Source organism: Cygnus atratus, chromosome 2 (assembly GCF_013377495.2).
Source record: "Cygnus atratus isolate AKBS03 ecotype Queensland, Australia chromosome 2, CAtr_DNAZoo_HiC_assembly, whole genome shotgun sequence".
NCBI classification, from domain to species: Eukaryota; Metazoa; Chordata; class Aves; order Anseriformes; family Anatidae; genus Cygnus; species Cygnus atratus.
In genome coordinates this window covers 119,160,954-119,181,235 of record NC_066363.1, presented here as the reverse complement: position 1 = coordinate 119,181,235, position 20,282 = coordinate 119,160,954, and the positions used below count along the sequence as shown (strand labels likewise).

The window sequence follows — 20,282 nt, the reverse complement described above, 5'->3', positions numbered from 1 at the left end:
GAAGCGACTGGTAGAAAAATAACACTCAGCCTGCCTCAGAGTTGTTTTTATGCTTATGATGAAACAGTCCCTTATATTGTACATCAACACAGCGTTTTTGTTCCGTGTGTGGACTCTGGGAGAAGTGTGAAGGTCTCCCCCCTGCATACCTGGGGGACTTTGTCCTGCTCTGAGCAGGATGCACCCAGCTCTCACCTAGCAACCTGGAGCTGGGCTTTGAGAGCAGGGTCTCTGTGGCAGGATTTTATCGTCTCTTTTTGCATCTTTCTTTTAACCATATAAAGATGATTTATAAGGACATGTAATGAAATGGGAGCAAAAAGCTCTCCTGTTATTGCGTGGAAGGCGTCAGCCAAATGTAGGACTGGGTAAGCTTTAAATGGATTGAAAGAGACATTTCTCTTCCCCTGGAGTCTCTGAAATTTCTTGTGTAAAGAAACTGCTGTGAAAAAACGTTTGTGATTCATGAATTTTGTGGTTTTGCTTCACTCACAAGAAATACATGCCAGGTAGTTTGCATTGCATACAGACAAGGAAGGGGAAGTAATAAATTCCTCTCCATGCTCGCTACATGTACAACAACGAGTAATGGATTTAAATTGCAGGCAGGCATATTTAGGTTAAAAATGGGTTTTTAATGGTAGCAGTGTGAAGCATGGGAGCAGGCTGCCTAGACTGTGGCATCTGTTAGTGAGATTTTAACAAGCAAGTGAAATAAACCCATGCCAGGAAAGGCTTGGGGGTAGCTGATCGTAGCAGCAAGGGTCAGATGGTGCTTTCAAGCTCATACCGAGAACTGCCTTTGACAATACTGCACCTCAGGTGATTCTCCTGGTCACTGGAAGGATTTGCTAATTAAGGTGGACTGGCTGATACCTGTAACCCAGGAACAGTTTGTTCCGGCACTTAAGGATTCCTCTGCCACTCAGAAATCTCTGACAAATCTGAAATGAAAAACAAAACAAAACAACCCACAACAATTCCTCTTTTTTATTCTGCACCATTGGGCACAAGGTGTCCTGGAAATAAAACCAGGTGTGATAGGAACACATGGTGCTCATATGATCTCAATCACATAAAAAACGGCATGCCATCTAGACGGCATAAATTAGAGCAACCTTAACTGTGTTATGTCTCATCATTCTGGGGTCAGTGATGCAAAAAGATACTTCATTTTATTTTTTTATTTTTTTATTTTTTTATTTTTTATTTTTTTTATTTTTTTGAAATCATTTTCTTTCATCAGTCTGGGTGTGAGAGACATATCATGGAATAAATTGTAATCCCTCCTGTCTCACAGACACCAAGGATAACTGCCTTTTAAAGAAGATACTTCTATGGTCTTCCAGAGAGAAAGGATTTCTGCTTTTCCTCAGTGTCCTTTATCTAAACCATCAATTCTTGCTCATGGAAGGAAATCCTAAATTAGCATGTTTTTAAGTCCTAACTTACCCATACCCATACCTTGAATTAGTTCGTTTAGATTTAGGCTGAGCAGGTAATTTATTAGCAAGTGTGACATTTTGTTCCACTTAAAGATGGTCATCTTACATTAATAAAAACAAACTTTGTAATTCAGGCTGGTCTGGGATTGCTTTGCTGAAAAAAAATCTGGAACTGGTACAGAAACAATTTGCCTTGTTTTTTGTAGTCATTAAATACTTTCTCTGAGAGTAATATCCTCATCAGCCCAGGCTTCTGCATTTTCCATTTCTAAGATGCACAGCTAAAAAGAAGTTTTAGAGTTATTTCAAAGGCAAAATATGTAAATCACTAAATTGGAAAAACACATGATCGCTAATTAGTACAAATTATCTCAGAGGCCTAGAAAGTTCGCACATCGTTAATATGCAAGTTTTCCTCCCATTACTGTGTAGTACTTTATTATTTTGACAACTTTTACAAAAGAATGCCCTCTGATTTTTGTCTGCACAGCTATTATTGGCTCATAGACAACACCGAACAATACAAATATCTATTCCCAGAACGCTGTTTATGGATGCAAAAGGAAAACCTTTTATAAAGTAAAAAGCTATTATTATGCCATTTAGACTTAGCAATTACAGAACAGTTTAAAAAGGACCTTGTGATGAGCTCTTTGCTTCACAGAATAGCTGAAGTTGGAAGGGGGCCTCCAGAGATCGTCTAGTCCAGCCCCTGTCACCCAGAGCAGGCTTCCCAGGACAGTGCCAAGCAGGGCCTGAATACCTCTGAGATGGAGGCTCCAGCACCTCCCTTGGTAATCTGTGCTACTGCTCAACCACTCTCCCAGTAGTTAATAAACAACGTTTTCTGCTAATAGAATAATTTATCCATAAGCCCCATTCACTAGTTCATTCATTCACATACGATTCTAAAAATTTAAGCATATTATTATTTTTTCAAAGGAGTTTAATGGTTTGAGCTGCCTGGAGCACACTGGTATGCCAAGGGCATTCAAAGGAAACATAGGGAGAAGAAAACCCCAAACCAAACAGGAAAGATCTGTGCAAGGCTGCAGAGGGATAGCAAGCAAGTGGTGAAATGAGTCTTATAAGCTGGTATTTCAGGGCACACCCTTTGCAGCACCCAGCAGGACCCACAGGTGGTTTGGCAGCAGGGCCTGCTCCCTCCTCCTACATGGACAGGGCTGGGTATCTAAACACGCTGTCCAAAAGCCCCAAAACACACTGAACAGGGAGCTGCCCCATGGGGGCAGAGGGAACTCCCAAACACAGGAACAAGCATTTATGCTGCATACTTCAAAGAAAGTGATGGGACTGATTTGGCACTGTATATGCATCACTGCTTCAGATACCTCCTCAGTCACTGTCACAGGCCTCCGTGCTGCTGTTAATGTATTTAGAATTCCCTATGGATTTTGTTCTGGGCCTCACTGAATCCCTGTTAAAAAGGAAAATGAAAATGGAAGTATTTCTCAGTGAATCTCAGACCTTTACTTGGTAAATGCTTTAAACACAGTAAAGCATCACCACCCACTCTATCCTACAAGGAATACTTAATTATGATTCAGCAAAGAATAATTTCAACAATAGGAAAGGAAGGGACACCTGCTATCCTTCTCGCAGATACACTGCAGTAAGCAGTTAGGTTACTCTTCCAGAGTGTGTGGTTTTGTAGTGGGTTTACATGGCATTTACAGAAGCTGCCCCACGTTAGATAAGGGCCCTGCCGCTGGGCAGAGCCTAGTCATAAGCAATGCTGTTTGGACCTCTGGGAGAGCAGATTTAAGAAAATGAAAAAAGTGCTGCATAGCAGCAGCTGGGGGAGCAAGGGGTAAGAACCAGCCCTGCAGCCCCCCCAGGTCAGTGCAGCAGGAGGGCAGGAGGGGCTCCAGGCACACAGCAGCAGTTCCCCTGCGGCCTGTGGAGAGGCCCCTGGTGGAGCAGGCTGTCCCCCTGCAGCCCATGGGTCCCACATGGAGCAGATCTCCACGCTGCAGCCCGTGGAGGAGCCCCCGGTGGAGCAGGTGGATGTGGCCTGGAGGAGGCTGCGGCCCATGGAGAGCCCCCGCAGGAGCAGGCCCCAGGCCGGAGCTGCAGCCCGTGGAGAGGAGCCCACGCAGGAGCAGGGGGTCTGGGGGGAGCTGCCGCCCGTGGGGGACCTGTGCTGGAGCAGTTTGCTCCTGGGGGATGGATGGACCCCGTGGTACGGAGCCATGTGGGAGCAGTTGTTGAAGAGCTGCTGCCTGTGGGCAGGCCCCGCAGGCTCAGTTTGGGAAGGACGGCATCCCGTGGGAGGGACCCCACGTGGAGCAGGGGCAGAGAGAGACCGTGAAGGAGCAGCGGAGACGAAGCGTCAGGGACTGACCGCAGCCCCCATTCCCCGTTCCCCTGTGCTGCTTGAGGGGAGGAGGTGCAAGAGGGTGGATGGGGGGAAGATGTTTTTAGTTTCCTTATCTCAACCCTTGAGCCTTTTACACCATATTTTCTCCCCCTTCTCTTTTAGTAGGAGGAGTGAGAGCAGCTGAGGTGGAGCTCAGCTGCCCACCGAGTAAAACCTCCACGGGTTTCAAGTCACTTCAGGGGAAGGTTTTAAACCTGGACTTTCCATAATTTTGGTGACAGCAGTAAGTGCTGGGCTATCAAATGAGAAAGCACTTCTTTGCCCTCTTTGAGCCTAATTTCAGGAGAGTGTCTGAGTCTGTGATTCACAAATGAAAGGACAAGCCCATCTCCACATCATTTGGTGTTTCTGCTGATGGCCGCCTCTCCAGAAGAATGGCTTTTTGAATCCTCTTCCTGTGTATTCAGTTTTGTTCACACATTACACAGGTAGCTGGTCCCTAACTTGGAACTTGGGCTCTAGTGGACATCAATGCACCTACACGCAGCAGGATTTCAGTCCTGTACCTTTTAAATTTCAAATTGTTTTACTTCCCTCACACAATACAGAGAACTGTAGGAGCTTTACCTGACCCACAGAGTAAAGGAAATTGGCCCTGATTAAAGGAAATCCTTCAAAAACAAAATGTCTTTACCATAGTTACATATACTATAGTTAAGCTAGAAGACATCCCTCTTCAGATTAATATCTTGAGAGGCATGACTCTCACCCCTAAACGACTACTACAGTCTTTCTCACAACATGAATGACCTGACCCTAATATGTGCTATAGGCTGGGGTATGAGTAACCCTGAAACACTGCCAGAGTGCTTCCTCAGCTCTGCAGGTGGCAATTAATGCAACAGGTTTTCCTTTGGAGGAATTCTCATGCAAATGAGAAACCACTGCCAGTTTTCACCTGACCCTGTTTAGAGTGGGGTCTGATGGGCCTTAATCCTCCTAATAGATCTGCTTAAGAGATGGACCCCAATATTTAGATGGCACTGCAGGTCTCAAAAAGATTGATACTCTGAAAGTATGCAGGAATAACACTTTCTTAACTAGTAAAAACACATCAGGGACAAGATAAACCCTTCTTATAAAGGACACATGTCAAGAAAACAAAATTAAACAGCACAGACAACTGCAGAGAAATAATGTTCTCCAGTTTGTCCTATCTGGAGAATCTTTTTTGTTTACCTTTAAAATCAATGATATTCTATTTTACCTCTGTATCTTATTCTAATCTGTAACTATTCAGCAAAATAGGCACCCTTTTTCCTACCTACAAATATACTGTATCGTCAGAGAAGTTGTCAGTAAGACTAGACACTCATAATTTGTTGATGTCAATACCCTGTAATACTCCTATTTCTCTCCCAGAAGGCTGGCTTTGGTTGAAGCAATGTTGCCCATGAATAAAACAGAGCATCAAACATATCTCAAATGTTAGAGCTGCTATGTAAGAATAACTGTTTTGGCAAAGATGAAGAGTGTTAGCTGCCAAGTGATTCAATCCACAGCCATACAGTTAGCATCCCCTGCCCAACTCAAACATAAGAATTAAATAAAATGTGACTATTAAACTATGTTTCAGCCTATTTAACTAGGCACGACACCTGTTCAAAAGAACAGCAAGAATGTGTTCTTGGTATACATTAGTTTGGCTTGCTTCTAACATCCTGTGACACAACCACAAGCTTTAAAACATACAAATGCTACTGTGACTAAGTGTGAAAAATTGAATTCACCAAATAAACACTACTGCCATGGAAATCTACTTGGAAGAGATTATATTGACTGAAGAGGGTGAGTATATTTACTAATATCAGGAATCTTCCTACTCTTATGAAAGATAACAACAATATCTGACTTCAGCAGGACTGCTAACAGTAATTAACTAACAGCAATTATCACCTGAAGACACTAGAGTGCTTTGCAGAACAGTGTAATCACACAAACCGGCATGCTGTCCTTCACAAATAATGTCTTTTATGATTTTTGACCTTTCTGGAGTTGCTTGTGAATGGATCCATATTTCATCAAACAAATCATGATTCATAGCAATTGCTGACTCATCTAGATGAGCTATGCATGGTCACGAGTGATTTCCACGTTACGTGCAGTTCATGGAATAACGTTTGACATCCCCAAACCCAAAGGATTTCTGCAGAGCTGAGATCAGCTACACAAAGGAAAAAGGATACTGTACTTCCCTCTGGTTGCACCTCCAGTGTGCTTTTGGCCATTTCAGTTTCTGCCTGGAATTGCACACACCTCAGACAGGTGGGGCTTGGGAAGCAGAAAGGCAGTGATGGTGTAACTGAGGTCTCATCTGGGTGCTCAGGCCTCAGCCTGAGGTTGATGGTCTCAGCCTACAGGCTGACATTTAAGGAAGCTTAAAATTTTCTCTCTGCTACACACCTCATTTCACACTATGCTTTTCCCCACACCTTGGGAACAGCCCAAAGAAAGCGCTTACAGGTAAGACAATTTCAGCAGAAGCTGAAAAAGATGTTGCTTGTCAGGGAGCAGCAAGAACAACAGGGCTGCTCCCTAAAAAAGTTTATCTAGGAGCCATAGGGATCCCACAGCCAGCAGGACAAGTGCCTCACCTGCCACGGCCCATCCCATAGTACCTGAACAAGGCAAACAGCAGAGGCATGGAGATGGTGGCCAGGTCCAACCAAAAGTACAGACCATAAGGCAATATCACACTATTATGGCAGGATGGAAGTCAGTCCCCAGGTCAGGGTTAAGATCAGGTCCCACAGTCACCAGGCAAGGCCATATGGACCAGGGATAGCCAAGGGCAAGCCAGGAAGTCAGCCCAGGGCTTATGTTCTCGACCAGGTGGCTCCATTACCACACGGAATGTGGCTGGAGCCTGGCTAGAGACCAGCACTCCTCCTACACAGCTCAAGCAAGAAATAAGCCCTCAGGGTTGAGCTTAAATAGCACTGCTGGTCCTATGAATGTGGGTGGAAGCCCAAGGTGAGGCTGGTCAGGGCCAATAAGGCTTATTAGTGCCCTCAGAAACCTGACACTGTCATCCTATCTGCACTCCTCCAGTCACATATTGTCCATAGGTGTGTTATTCATGTAAAACCAATTGAATCTGTGGCCAGTATGCTTAAAAAGCCATAATTACATTAAAAAGGTTTATTCGCTTTTGCTTTTTAACACTTTTATAAAACAAGCTGTAAACATGTCAGAGGGAAAGGCGTTTTCAGCAATGCAAATGGAGTTTAGAAATAAACAACTCACTGAGTTGATTTAAATGTCATGAAGATAATTTAAAAGGCCTTTAAACTCTGCCTACCATTTTCCAAAAACATTTCTCTTCAGTTTCTCTTTGAAAGCGTGTTCAAGAATAAAAAAGTCTAATTCAAGTGTTCTGTTAAAATAGTTGGTTTTTTTTTTATGCTCAATTTATTTAATATTTCAATGATTTTTACTATTTGGCAGGTTGAATTACGATGCAAGTTGCTCTCAGAAGCAGCCACTGCTCAGATTCAGAAGCAGCAAATTCAATACCTCCTCTAAGGCTGACGGGAACACCAGAATTAATGAGGACTGTGCAATCAGTCTGATCAAAGTCCCTGTCAGTCAAGCAAATATATGGGTCTAATGATATAGTTTGTCCATAGTGATCAGTGTCACATATAGAAACACTGTACCAGAAAGAATCTGAACTTTCTGAAGGCTTTAGTGTCACCACGAAAAAAGTTCTAATATGATATTGTCTGTTCTGGGACTCTAAGTGACAAACTGGTCTTGAACTACACAAACTTCAAACTTATTTCCTGAGACCTGGGAAATCATGTCAACCCTCTGTGCCTTGGCTCCCTATCAGTAAAAAAGAAAACTATTGCTTTCCAAGATGAAGCAAGGCTTGCCAGTTATATTTCCTCAGCCTTAGGGCTGTACACATTTCTAGATGGGTAAGTTTTGTAATTTCTAACACAGCCCTTTTGGACAGTTGTTATCTGCTAGTAACATTGCTCATGTTGCATATTGAATCATTTGCTGATATGATTTATGAAGTTGTGGAGACTTGTTCCCCCACAGCATGCAGCCTTATTCAAGAGCTTCCACATGACAGGAATTTCACCACAGTTGAGCTCATGAAGTGGTTACAGAGCAGCTCCTGGTGTGTCCAAGCTACCAGAGATCAGAACCACACCAGTGGAGTTGCAGCATTTAGAGATATAAGCACAAATCAAACTAAATGGGACAGATAGCCAGTGGAAGAAGGGAAGCTGGCAGTGCTGTTTAAATAACTGTGGACAGTAAGAGACCCTGAACCTTGCAGTGTCATTTAGGTACCTCTGGAGAAAAACTCCTTTACAGAGAAGTGAAATAATATGTCATACTCTATTAGGTCCCTAACTCAGTCCTGTCCGCCATGTTCTCAGAGACACATCAACAAACCACAGTTTCAGGCAGGAGACATGGTATACAACCTGGTACCTGAGCTGAGGAGAACTCAGTGTATGGGTTCCAGAAGCTGTGACTAAGAAAGGTTAAATTCAGAAGCCATTGTGCCTGTGACAGAACTCCTATTGCTTTCAAGAAGGCCAAGAAGGCACCAGGCTAAATGGACAGATAACTAGGCAAAATGACATGAAATTTTGAAAGAGAAGTACTTTGTTGATTATTAAGAACAGGTTCCTAAGAGTGGCAAAACAGGCTGAATATTTCCTCTCAGCAACAGCACTGAAAGTCATTTAGGATTTCTGATGAGTGTATTCCTGTGTGTAATTCAAATGAAATGGCCTCTGGGAAACAGACAGGCACTGGGGAAGGAGATGGGATGGAGAAGCCATTTCTTGCTTTAACTTGAATGGCTTTAGGGCTGTTAAGGAATAGGGAATGGCTTCTTCCCCCTTCTTGCCTTTCACCAAAGAGATCTGCTTCTTTGATTAGTTTCTATTCACTCTGGCGCTGTTAGTTCGAACGTCCTCCCCCCAACTTTGTTATTCCAAGAGTGTTCAAGTTTGCTATTACATCTTCTTCCCTAGCATGCACAAGGGTGTACTATTTTTGCATCAAAGTTTTAATAAGATAGCGTCTTACGCCTGTATCTCTTGCTCCACTGAGCTGCATAAGAGCATGCTGCTCACCACAAATTATTTTGGTTCAGCCCTCAGACAGCTTTCAGGCTTTTGACAAAATCTAGAGGATAGATGACAGTTGGTTTTAATTAAGGAAAATGTTTCAGCTCTACAGATTTACTAGAGATGATTTTCTGTAACACCCTAATAGGTTTTAGTATTAGACTGTATTTGATTTCTTCGGGATATCTTCTTTTGTTAACTACCAATAAAAATCATCTGAGGTAGCATCAGTAAAAATGTAGATCTCTTCAGCATCTAAACACCATGAAGCAACATGTTTTCCCTCACCCTTTTACCACAGTTTAGCTCCACAAAGTAGGAATCATATTTATGAGCTAGATGGATGTTTACTTTGTTGTTTGAAAGCAGACCCTTAAAGGGAATGTGGAACACCAGCTCCTTTGTCCTTCTGGTTGCAACACACAGAGGAACAGTGGGTGGAGAACGAGGCTCAAGAATAGAGGAAAGCTACCTGAATACTGAGGTCTTGGCAACAAATAGTCTATGGCTGTTATATATCACATTAACTCTTTATTTTGGCTTCTTTCCAGATAGAGTATTTCCCCCCTCCTTCGGGGCACGTGGTAACCCTGGATTTTGTCTTAGAGTTCAGCAGGAAGGGACCTACGAAGATCATCAAGTCGAACTGCCTGACCACTGCAGGCCTAACCAAAAGTTGAAGAGTATCATTAAAGGCATTAACCAAATGCCTCTTGAACACTGACAGGCACGGGGCATCAACCACCTCACTAGGAAGCCTGTCCAGTGTTTGACCACCCTCACGATAAAGCCATTTTTCCTCATGCCCAGTCTGACCCTCCCCTGGCACTGCTCTGTGCCATTCCCAATCATCCCGCCATCGGTTCCCAGGGAGCAGAGGCCGGCATCTCCCTCTGCTTCCCCTCTTCAGGGAGCTTCAGGGAGCAGTGAGGTCTCCTCTCAGCCTCCTTCTCTCCAAATTAACCCAAGTGTCCTCAGCCTCTCCTCATAGGACATGCCTCCCATCCCTTTTACCACCTTTGTTGCCCTCCCCTGGATGTAACCTTGAGAAAGGCCTTACCTTGAAAAGCTGCTGTACTGTTTTAATATCCTCTTCATTTTCACTTTGCAGGGTGTCCTTTTCTTGACAGTTGTCTGCACGGTAGCTGTGAGTCCTGAAGTACAGCAAAAATTGCCTCCACATCGGGAAATAAAAGGCTCTTCCTGAATCCAATCTTGTAGTGACCTTTCTTGGAAAAGCACCGGTTTTATTTAACAATGAAACAAAACCAAATCCCAGACATTGGGCTGAATGACAACAACATAGAGGTGGCTCGTCCTTATGCCGATGGGCAAATGTCAGGGCCTCTTGCAGCTTGCCAGTTCCTCCTGTGGTCTCCACCGTTCTGGAGACAAACAGGATTATCTGCCCTCAGATATCTGTGGTGCCTCATCCCCTGAGCATCATGCCAGCTTAAAGATTAGATTTACTGCTTTGTAGGTTTTAGTTACTTGAAAAGGAGGAAGAAGGGTGTACAGTGGTTGAATATGTGTTGGAGAAATGGGCAGTAGCAATCATGAAACACTTTCTATAAGAAAGCAAGTAGCAACCCACCACATAGTTATACTCTGCGGACAGCACCAAATGGAGACGTCTGCCTTAGGTCAGTGGCACTTGTCAATCACATTTTTTCTAAGCGACCGAACAGATGGTCTAGTGGTAATCCTTCCAGCCTGGAGAAAAACACCACATTAGCAGCAGACACGTCTGTGGATAGAGACAAACTAAATATAAAGGCTAAGACTCCAGGTAGATTATTAATAGTTTATTTCTCTTAGCCTTATAGAGGACTGACTCCTGTTTGTCAACATTCGCTCAGTATTTTTTTTTTGTGCTTTTTGAAATACAGATGGGAGAAACATAGAAAAAGTAAGAGGAATATTGAGCTATGGTGAACTTTTAATTCAAATATTAATTGCAATGCTGCTTACAAATCTGCTTTAATGAGAGTTAAGCAAGTTATAGTGTTTCTTCTGTGGCAAAGCATTCAGGATCCTTAAAAAAAAATCTTATTCTGGAGAGAGAAGAAAGTCAAAATCATACATGTTAGTGTGCACTGAAAATCATTTTTGTTCATCATTTTTGAACATCATGTTTGTTCATCACTTGAAAATACTTCCAGTGTTAATAATTTTATATTTTATATTAGTATTGTTATTAGAATTAGCTGAAACTATTCCAAATGAGAATTTACTATAAATGATGAACCCAAAGACTTTCTATTTTGAAAGTGTAGGATGGGATATTCCATCTATTCTGAAAGCTTACGACATCCTTTTCAAGTTGAAAAATGTCTAAAGAAACATTTTTATTTTTTTCTGCCAAGAGTCAAAAGTTTTGACAATTCAGCACTGTAGATATACGGTAGATATAATGCCACCTGCCCTTATAGTGCCTCTTGTGAGAAGTGCCTTTGTCACACCTTTGTCTTTTTTCAGAAAAATCCAATAAGTGCTGAGGAGAAAAACACAGAACAATGAGAAAACACTGTTCCCAGCATTTGGCTTAACAAGCTGAATTGCACTAGAAATCATTGCACAGTAAGAAAGCTGTTGTATAAGCCCGTCTTTGGCAGAGTTACTCCCACAAGAAGCTACTGCTCTGACCTAGCCTTTTATGTGAGAGAGGAGGAAGTTAGAAGATCTATTGCTTTTTTTTTTTTTTTTTTTTAAGTTATTATCATTTTACCCCAGAGGTGGGCTTCATTTCACCTGCTGCTGCAGCAAATTCCCAGAGAAGTGTGCTCCTTCTACACATTCAGGAGCCAACCATTGTCCAGACAAGTGCCACCAGCATGAAGCAGATGACACTGCAGTGGAGACTGATGGTGACAAGAGGAGAGATACTGCAGGCTGCAAAGAGGGGCTGAAGAGTCTGAGATCCTCAAGCTTTCAACACAGAATTGCATGTTCATGAGACTGAGAGACATATCTCCCTAGTCTCTAAAACAACGTAGCCGTCTATTTTAACTACAGCTGCATTTATTTCTCAGGACTGTAAATAGTTAGTTTTGCTCTGGCCTTTCTGTTCCTGTTTCTGTCCAGTACCTCACTTTCAATTTTTGGACAATTTAGCATTATTCCGTTCTACTAGCGGGAGAGGGAAGATTGAAGATGTATTTATTACAACAAAATTGTAGTTTATTTTTCTTTGGAAAATGTAGTTCTTACTGAGGATAAGATATGCGTGGTACCCTAACTGAGAATGCAAAAATTAATTTCAGAGAGGTAGTGGATCAAACAGAAGATTGCCTGGTAAGAAATTTGCTAAATTGTGTTGTATTAGCTTTACTGGATGCCTTATCCAGGATCTGATTAATTAAAAATAGAAATGATCCAAGTTCTGTGACATAGAAGCCAGATCATTCTGCATTGGTTTCAGGAAGCAGGGTTTACTCTTGTTTAAAAAGTGTTCACAGAATAATGATCTCCCATAATGACACAGACACTAAAATGAGATAAAATAAGAGGAGAAGACAGAGACAGCTGAAGCAGTAAAACAAACAAACAAACACATGTGGGCCGATCTTGCTTTAATTACTGAGGAGAAAGGTTCAGTGAAGCACCTCACACTGAAAGGTCACTTCTGTGCCTGTGAAAGGGAAGATTCTTCTGTGACAACCCTCCTCCTTTAGACAGGAGAGAAAAGAAAGCATCCCCTATCCCCAGGGTCCTCCCTGATGCCTCTGACAATGGCATCTTAACATGAAGCAAACACAAAATCTGCTGGGAGAGATGGATTGAGAGGAAAAACCATGAGATGTAAATAGGGACAAACCAGAATTGTAGAAGAAGTCAAATCCATTTGAAAGTACAAAGTGACTTTGACTAATCTGTAGCTGAAATTTATACCTATAACACATTCAAAATTATAAATAAATAAATAAACGAAAATATAAAGCATATTATCTAGATATTATTTAAAGTTTTAAAATAATTAGTTCTATTTATCCTATCATGCTGAAAGAAGCCCACGCCTATGGCTCTCATCCCTCCCTTGTCAAGCAATGTATGTGCTGTTCCTTTCCACTTCACCCTGGGAGGATGGGTTTTAAGCCTTGGAAAAGTGGAAGCTTGAGCACTTGGAATACCTGGTCTGAAGCCCTGGATGAACCATCCTAAGGTAAAATCAGGTGCTTGTTTTAGGAATGATAACTCTTTAAAGGTGAGGCTATTCTCTGTGCGTTTCTAGTGTATAGATACCACTTTGAAAATGTCCTCCTTTACAATTTTTGGCATTTTTTATTTTTTATTTGTCAAGAATATTTTGTGGATTAAAGCAATGTATTCACTCTTCATTATCTTGTACTTATGTTTCAGTTGGACAAGCCTTCTAAGCCACTTCTATATGTGCTAAACAGTTGTACAGACATGCAAGAGACAGCCAAGTGATGTAGTGAATGCCTAAAGGTTAAATGGCAAGTGTGCAAAACACTTCTGTAATTTGCAGAATATATGAGAAACAATGATACATAGTTCTTATTACAAGAAATAAAAGGGGAACAGGAAAATACTCTCATGATCCAGCTGTCTGTAGTCTTCCTCTGAGGATGACTCATCTGCATTCATTTTCCTAGTATTAAACTATTTAACTTTTTATTATTATTATTATTTGTGATCCAAGCAAGTAGTGACTTTTATTCCTGCACAGTGATATGTATTTTATTTTTATCTGTGTTTCACACATCAATGAAGTCATCTAAATGTAGCAACTTCAGGTGAAGCTGTGCTGCCAGGACAGCTGTGGACAAGCATTGATGTGACCAAAATAAGCTAAATGAGATTTGTTTTGCAGCACTAGAGTCCTAAAGGCTGGATACTTATGAGAAAAAAACAAAAAAACAAAAAAAACAAAAAAAAAAAACATAGCACTTTTTGAGTTGTAAGCTTTAGCAATTTCCAGTTCAGAGAATCAAGCAGCATGAATAGAGCACTATGAGGTACTCTCCAAAACTGATGACATACGATGGGATTGTTCATTTATTCCTAACCTCTGCTGTATAGAACCAAAGAGTGATTTGGGTTGGAAGAGCCATTAAAGATCCCCTAGTTCCAACCCCCTGCCATGGGCAGGGACACCTCCCACCAGACCAGGTTGCCCAAAGCCCCATCCACCCTGGCCTTGAACACTTCCAGGGATGGGGCATCCACAGCTTCTCTGGGCAACCTGTGCCAGTGCCTCACCGCCCTCTGTGCGAAGAATTTCTTCCTGACATCTAATCTAAATCTCCCCTCTCTTAGTTTAAAGCCATTACTCCTTGTCCTGTTGCTGCACTCCCTGACACAGAGTCCCTCCCCAGCTTTTCTGTAGCCCCCTTTAGGTACTGAATGGTTGCCATAAGGTCTCCCTGGAGCCTTCCCTTCTCCAGGCTGAACAACCCAAACTCCTTCAGCCCGTCTTTACAGGAGAGGTGCTCCAGCCCTGTGATCATCCTCGTGGTCCTCCTCTGGTCTTGTTCTAATAGGTCCATGTCCTCCTTGTGCTAGGGGCCCCAGAGCTGAACATATTTGTATACATATCATTCATATAATTTGTATACATATCATTCAAGAGTTATTAATCAATGCACAGACCTTTCCTTTTAACACAACAGTGTTTTGTTGTTGTTGTTTGTTTTTAAAACATCTGAATATGAATTTCATTGAACACCTCTTGGAAATCCAAGTGGACTGTATCAGCCAGGTGGAGTCTACTGCACCAACCTTCTCCACACTCACAAAGAACTCCAGCAGAGATGTGGGACGTGACCGTCTTTTACAGAGTTGTGGTGGCTTTTTGTTAATGTTTTGCTTTTATTCCTTTACATGGTGTAGAAAAATATGTAACTTAAGTAAACTTTTATACAGGTATATTGAAGAACCATATGTTGTTTGCATTCTCTAATAGGGTGTGTTCAACTTGCATGGTATAAATGTCCTGTTTGCTGTTTATTATTTCTGGAAATGTCCTCTGGAACACCTGTTACAAAACTAATGTGATTAATTACTATTACAATTACTTCCCCTCTCTTTGCATTTCTCTTTCTGATAATTCAGTAGATGCATACTTCCAGCCATTACACCTCACTCCAAAGTTAGAGAAAAGCTATAGGAAAATATTTTTTACTGTAGCCTCTCAACAGCTTGTGAAATTAGTAATAAAGCTAGAATCTGCCATTTATGACAAAGTCAACATGACAAATCACATCCTTTCAAAGTTCCTTTCTATAGGAAAATGACCCTGTTGCTGTAGTATCAAAACTTTGACTGCAAATAGCAAATTACCTTCTTTTAGCCAGACTGAGTGGATGGTGCTAGACTCTTGTAGATGGTGCAATTAGCAGAAAAATTCTCTGTTCTGAAAAGTACCAATGACGACCTAATATACAGTCCAAATAAGAGATCGCATTGGGCACCAAATTGAAATAATTTTATTTTTCTTACATGAACACTATATACTACAAAGTACTGAAGCAATATTATTAGTAGGGACTAGAACTGAGAATCACAGTCCTATGTATACTTGTACTTCGATTCAGCCAGAGTGCTTTGTTACTTGTATTAGGTTAAGCCAGAAGTGTGCTTGGGAGGTGGTGGGAGATCTGGGGTTTGAACAGAAATATCATTCTGGATGACTGAGGAATTTTAAGGAAGGAAAGCCTGAAGTGCCTCCAGGTTAGATGAGGTAGTCTGTAGGGTCACTGTATAGGTCTTTCATGCCTTCACTCTGCAAGTCCCATTTTAAAAGCCTCAAGGCTTGTTCAGATCGTCTTGTAAATCCTTTGTGCTTTGGCTTGTTTATAAAATGAGTAGAGCCATATTTATCATCACTGGTAATGTGATTTGAAATGACTGTGGAAAATGTGAGCATGTTCATTCCGGGTGCCTGATGCCAGAACCAGAAAGAAGAGCAGAGTTAAACACAGCACAAAAAGGCAGAGCAGAAGCAGGAAATGCAGAATGCCATGAGGCAGAAATTACAAATACTCATAAAACAGGAACTGGTTGAAGTAAGGCCTAATTCTGTCTCTCAGCCCTCTCTACCAGAAGTGGAGATCGAGGCCCAGCTGCCCACTTTCTAGCTGGAGGAAAGAGTAAGCTTGCCCTATTGCAGTGTCGGGCTTAGAAAGTGAGAAAATGAAAAACGATGGGTATTTAAAAAAAAAAAAAAAGAAAAAAAAGCAGGCTGCAGTGACTGTATAGTCAGTGTGTGGGATGGATGTTGGGTCAAGATGACTCCCACTGATTCACTGCAAGCCCAAGGGGGCATTGCACATCACCTGAAAGGGACGTATGGGGAGCTGGGGGTCGGCCTTTTCTCACAGGTAACTAGTGATGGGACTAGAGGGAATGGCCTCAAGTTGTGCCAGGGGAGGTTCAGGTTGGAAATGAGGAGACATTTCTTCTCAGAAAGAGCAGCCAGGCATCGGGACGGGTTGCCCAGGGAGGTGGTGGCGTCACCCTCCCTGGGGGCGTTCAAGGAAGGGTTGGACGTGGTGCTTGGGAACATGGTTTAGTGGTGACATCGGTGGTAGGGATACGGTTAGACCAGATGATCTCGGAGGTCTTCTCCAACCTTAATGATTCTGTGATTCTCCAATCTGTCCCCCGCAGGCCACCCCCCGCCCCGGGCACCCCACAGAGGCGAACCCTCGGCCCCGCCCCGCCTCCCTCAGCCCCTCCCGGGGGCGCTCCACCTCCCCGCGCGGCCGGGAGGGGGCGGGGCCGCGCGCGAGCCGCCGCGGCTTGGGCCTCGGCGGCGGCCGTCGCGGCTCACGTGAGCGGCGTCACGTGACGGCGGCGCCAGGCGAGCGGCGGCGGCGGCGGCGGAGCAGCGGCCGGAGGGCGCCTGCGGCGCGGGACGGGGCTGCCCGGCCTCCCGCGGCCTTCCCGGGCCTCGGCCCCCGGCCGCCCTCCCGACGGGTGAGTGAGCTGGGGGGGCGCTCCGGGGCGCGGGGCTCCGGGGCGCGGGACGGGTGTCTGCCGGTTGGGGGGGGGGTTCAAGGGGAGTTCGGTTTCGGTGCTTTTTTTTTTTTTTTTTTCTGTCTTTATTTTTTGCGTTTTGGTTAAAATCGTGTTTTTATTCAGTTCTACGAGGGAGCTGTGTCTGTTGGGGGTGGGGCAGCGCGTACCGGTTTGCTCCCGGTCCCTGCTGCGAAGGGAGCCCAGGAGGGCCAGAACCAGGCTGGGCCAGGAGGCTCCAGCCGGTTCAGGGCGTCAGAAACCGCTGCTGCGGCCGGCCCTGCAGTCAGCTCCTTGTTTTGGCATCAGAGTCAGCTGGGGATTAAATCACAACGGAAGGAGAAAGCAGAAGTGGTGAAGGTCACTCTTTTGGTCTACGTAGCAGGGCTCTTAATCTACGTAACTGGTGGATTTATTTCTTTCTGAAACTGCAGTTCATGTGCTTGTATGCTTTTTTTATTTATCCTTTACAGTAGCAGACAACTACCTAAATCGGTCCTGAAGTATAGTTAGGAGGCAGGTATATGTGTGCGCGGGATTTTAAGCCTTGTTGTCAGTCCTGATTTGGAAGGAAAACAGTTTCTGCTATTTGCAAGGCTCCTTGAGCATTGTAGAAAGATAGTGTCTATTGAAATCTTTTAGTTTGATTAATTGAGAGTTGATAAGGTGGGAAGCTTAGAGTTTAGTGTGCAAGTATAGCATACCCTTGTCTGCTGTAGGGAAATCACACTTTAGGTGCTTTATAAAACTTTGATTTCTCAGAAAGTACTAAAATCATTTTAGGGGATGGGACTACTGAAAAGAGATTTTCTTTTATTTTTTAGTTATTGACAAATGTTCTGCTCTTTAATACTTTAACAAACGGTTTCAAATCTTTTTTTTTCCTAGGTGCATTTTAAATATCAGTGAAGATGGATATCCGAGGTGCTGTAGATGCTGCTGTCCCAACAAATATCATTGCTGCCAAAGCTGCTGAAGTTCGGGCAAACAAAGTAAATTGGCAGTCTTATCTCCAGTAAGTAAAATATTGCCACAAATCCTTTTTTTTTTTTCTTTTTAGACTTCTTGGGGTTTTGGGTTGCACTGGAATATTGTTCCACATTGTAACAATCTGTCTTGATGTCATGCGAAGGGTTGGAAAAAGTCTATATTAAATGCAAGTGGTTGGGGAATTTTTTCTTATTACAAGAAGGAGCTCTACTTATGTGAATAGAAGACAGTAATAACAAATGTAACTTTGTGTAAATGCATGGTTAAAGAGTCTGTTTTTCTCATTAACAGTGAAGAACCTTTCTCAATTTTAGCTTTATCAGACAGGTACTGAAGTAAATCCAATTTACAGTAAGAGTTGTCTTATGTGTAGGTATAGTTTCTGTACTGGTAAAGTGCCTTTTGTGTAAACACAAGTTGTGCTAGCAAAACTGGTCTGGGAAAACAAACTGTACCTCAAATAAAGGACGAATTGTCCTGGACAGCAATTGAAACAGGTAAGTGGAGAAGCAGACAATCTGGGGAGAGTTGTGCTGTTTCAGGTAGGATCAGAATTTACTGTAGAAGTAATAGCAATGGAATTGGTGGGAGAAATATCGTCTAAAGAGGATTCAGGGACAAGCTGAGGAAAATAAATTTGTGTATGAGGTAGGGAACAAGGAAAATAGACATTTGCTAGTTCTTTCTGCTCTGTAATCTGAAGTAAAATGTGGAATGCCTGCATCCCTGCATTCCTCCCCCTGATCTATGAAGAATATCAGCAAAGTGTGAATTATTGTCTCGCGAATGTCCCCCTGTGCTAGCAAGTTAGTTACAGAGGAACTAATGCTGAAATAAAGTGGTAGATGTCTTGGTGATTATAGAGCTACAAACCATGCTGATGGTGCTTTGTGTTTATAATTGCACCACTTTACAAAAGGTGAGTGTTTTTCCGGATGGCTGTGATATATATGTAAATATTTGCTAGACAGTAAAAAAGGATTGCAAAACCATACACATGGAAGCTGAGAAATGCTTACACAGTAGAAGCTCGTGAATGACAACCTACTACAGAGCACTGTGCTATGGAGCTCAGTCCTATTCAATTTGTTCAGTTGGAACTTTTTTTTCCTCTTTGTCTACCTGCATGGTAAACTGGATTAAAGAACTGATCTGTTGAAGAAACATCATTTTCTGGGTTATTTTTCAGATGGTTTCTGGTTCAGTTAGTGTGACGTTACAGTGGCTGTGCAAAAGAGCAAGGTTGGAGTGGTAATTTGAGAGTGGCAGCTTTTGCTGCTACTGTATGCCTTGTTATCCATCTGATAGGAAACATGTTCTGGGGAAGCCTGCATGACTGTTTCAGTGCTGTTCTAGCTGGCAGTTGGCAGTAACTGGATAGGGAAGTACAGCTGTTCACTGCTGTTCTGTTGAGTATGCGGTAGTCTTCTCTGAGTCTCTAGTGGTTCAGGCTACTGGGCTGGTAAGGTTGAGCTGTTGCTTTTGTTGGTGTAGGAGATGGTTCTGTTTGGCGGAGGGCTATATTTTGAATATATAATGAAGTATTAATTGCTTGAGTGTGTTCCTTGTGGTCTACTATTTGTAACTCACCTTCATTCTTGGGGTTCTTTCTCTGTGGAGATCGATAAGGATTGGGCAGTTTTGTTTTCGTCAGCAGCTTCCTATATAAATTCTGACCAGTAGGCAGACTTGATGGTTCTTTTCCAGATCCTAGGATTTGACTTTGTTCTGCTGTGGAGCCTATGAAAGGAGAATGTGTCAGTTATTTCCCCTCTTGGGGTTACTCAGGTTTTGGAGACTACTGTAGTGCATCTGACTAATGTTTGTGACCATACTGTGAGACTGCTTGGTTCTCGGTGCCCTCTATATGTCAATGACAGTGTGTCCTGTTTATTATTGCTCTGAAATAAACGTAATCTTTGTGTTTTGTATTTACTGATAACAGGCTGTCTGACTAAGGTCGCTCCAAGGATGAACTCGAGTGGTGCCAGAGGGATCTCAGAGCATTGTGAGCTGTACTTCCTTGGCTGACGAGCTTGCTTATCATTACTTACTGGAAAATAACAGCAGTACTTTTGGGGTTTCTAAAGAAGAAAAGATTTCTGTTTTTGAATGTGTCCTTTCTACAACAGCCAAATTTGGTCATGATTATGTCTTTGAAGCTAGTGCTTTAAGGGATTTGTAGGAAAGTCAGCTAGTGCAGCTGTATTGGCTGGCATTTCTAGAATGAAGCATGCTATATTACTGACTGGAAACTGCTGGCTTCTGGTGACCTGTTAGAGGCAGGTCAGAGTGGTTTGTTCTGTCCTATAGAGTAGAAGGAAGCTGGTGTACTGATGATTTTGAAGGACAGTTCTCTTTGTTCTC

The 20,282-nt window shown here is 42.8% G+C and overlaps 1 protein-coding gene across 1 annotated transcript in view; it reads left to right on the top strand.

The window, feature by feature from the left end:
• The first annotated feature begins 16,741 nt into the window (after positions 1-16,741).
• The window catches only part of ATP6V1H (ATPase H+ transporting V1 subunit H), a 39,415-nt gene continuing 35,874 nt past the window's right edge, over positions 16,742-20,282 (top strand). The window contains exons 1-2 of the mRNA XM_035553269.2: positions 16,742-16,886; positions 17,814-17,940. Of these exons, the coding sequence (XP_035409162.1) occupies positions 17,837-17,940 (104 nt within the window). The 5' untranslated portion in view covers positions 16,742-16,886; positions 17,814-17,836. The remainder of the gene's footprint in view (positions 16,887-17,813; positions 17,941-20,282) is intronic.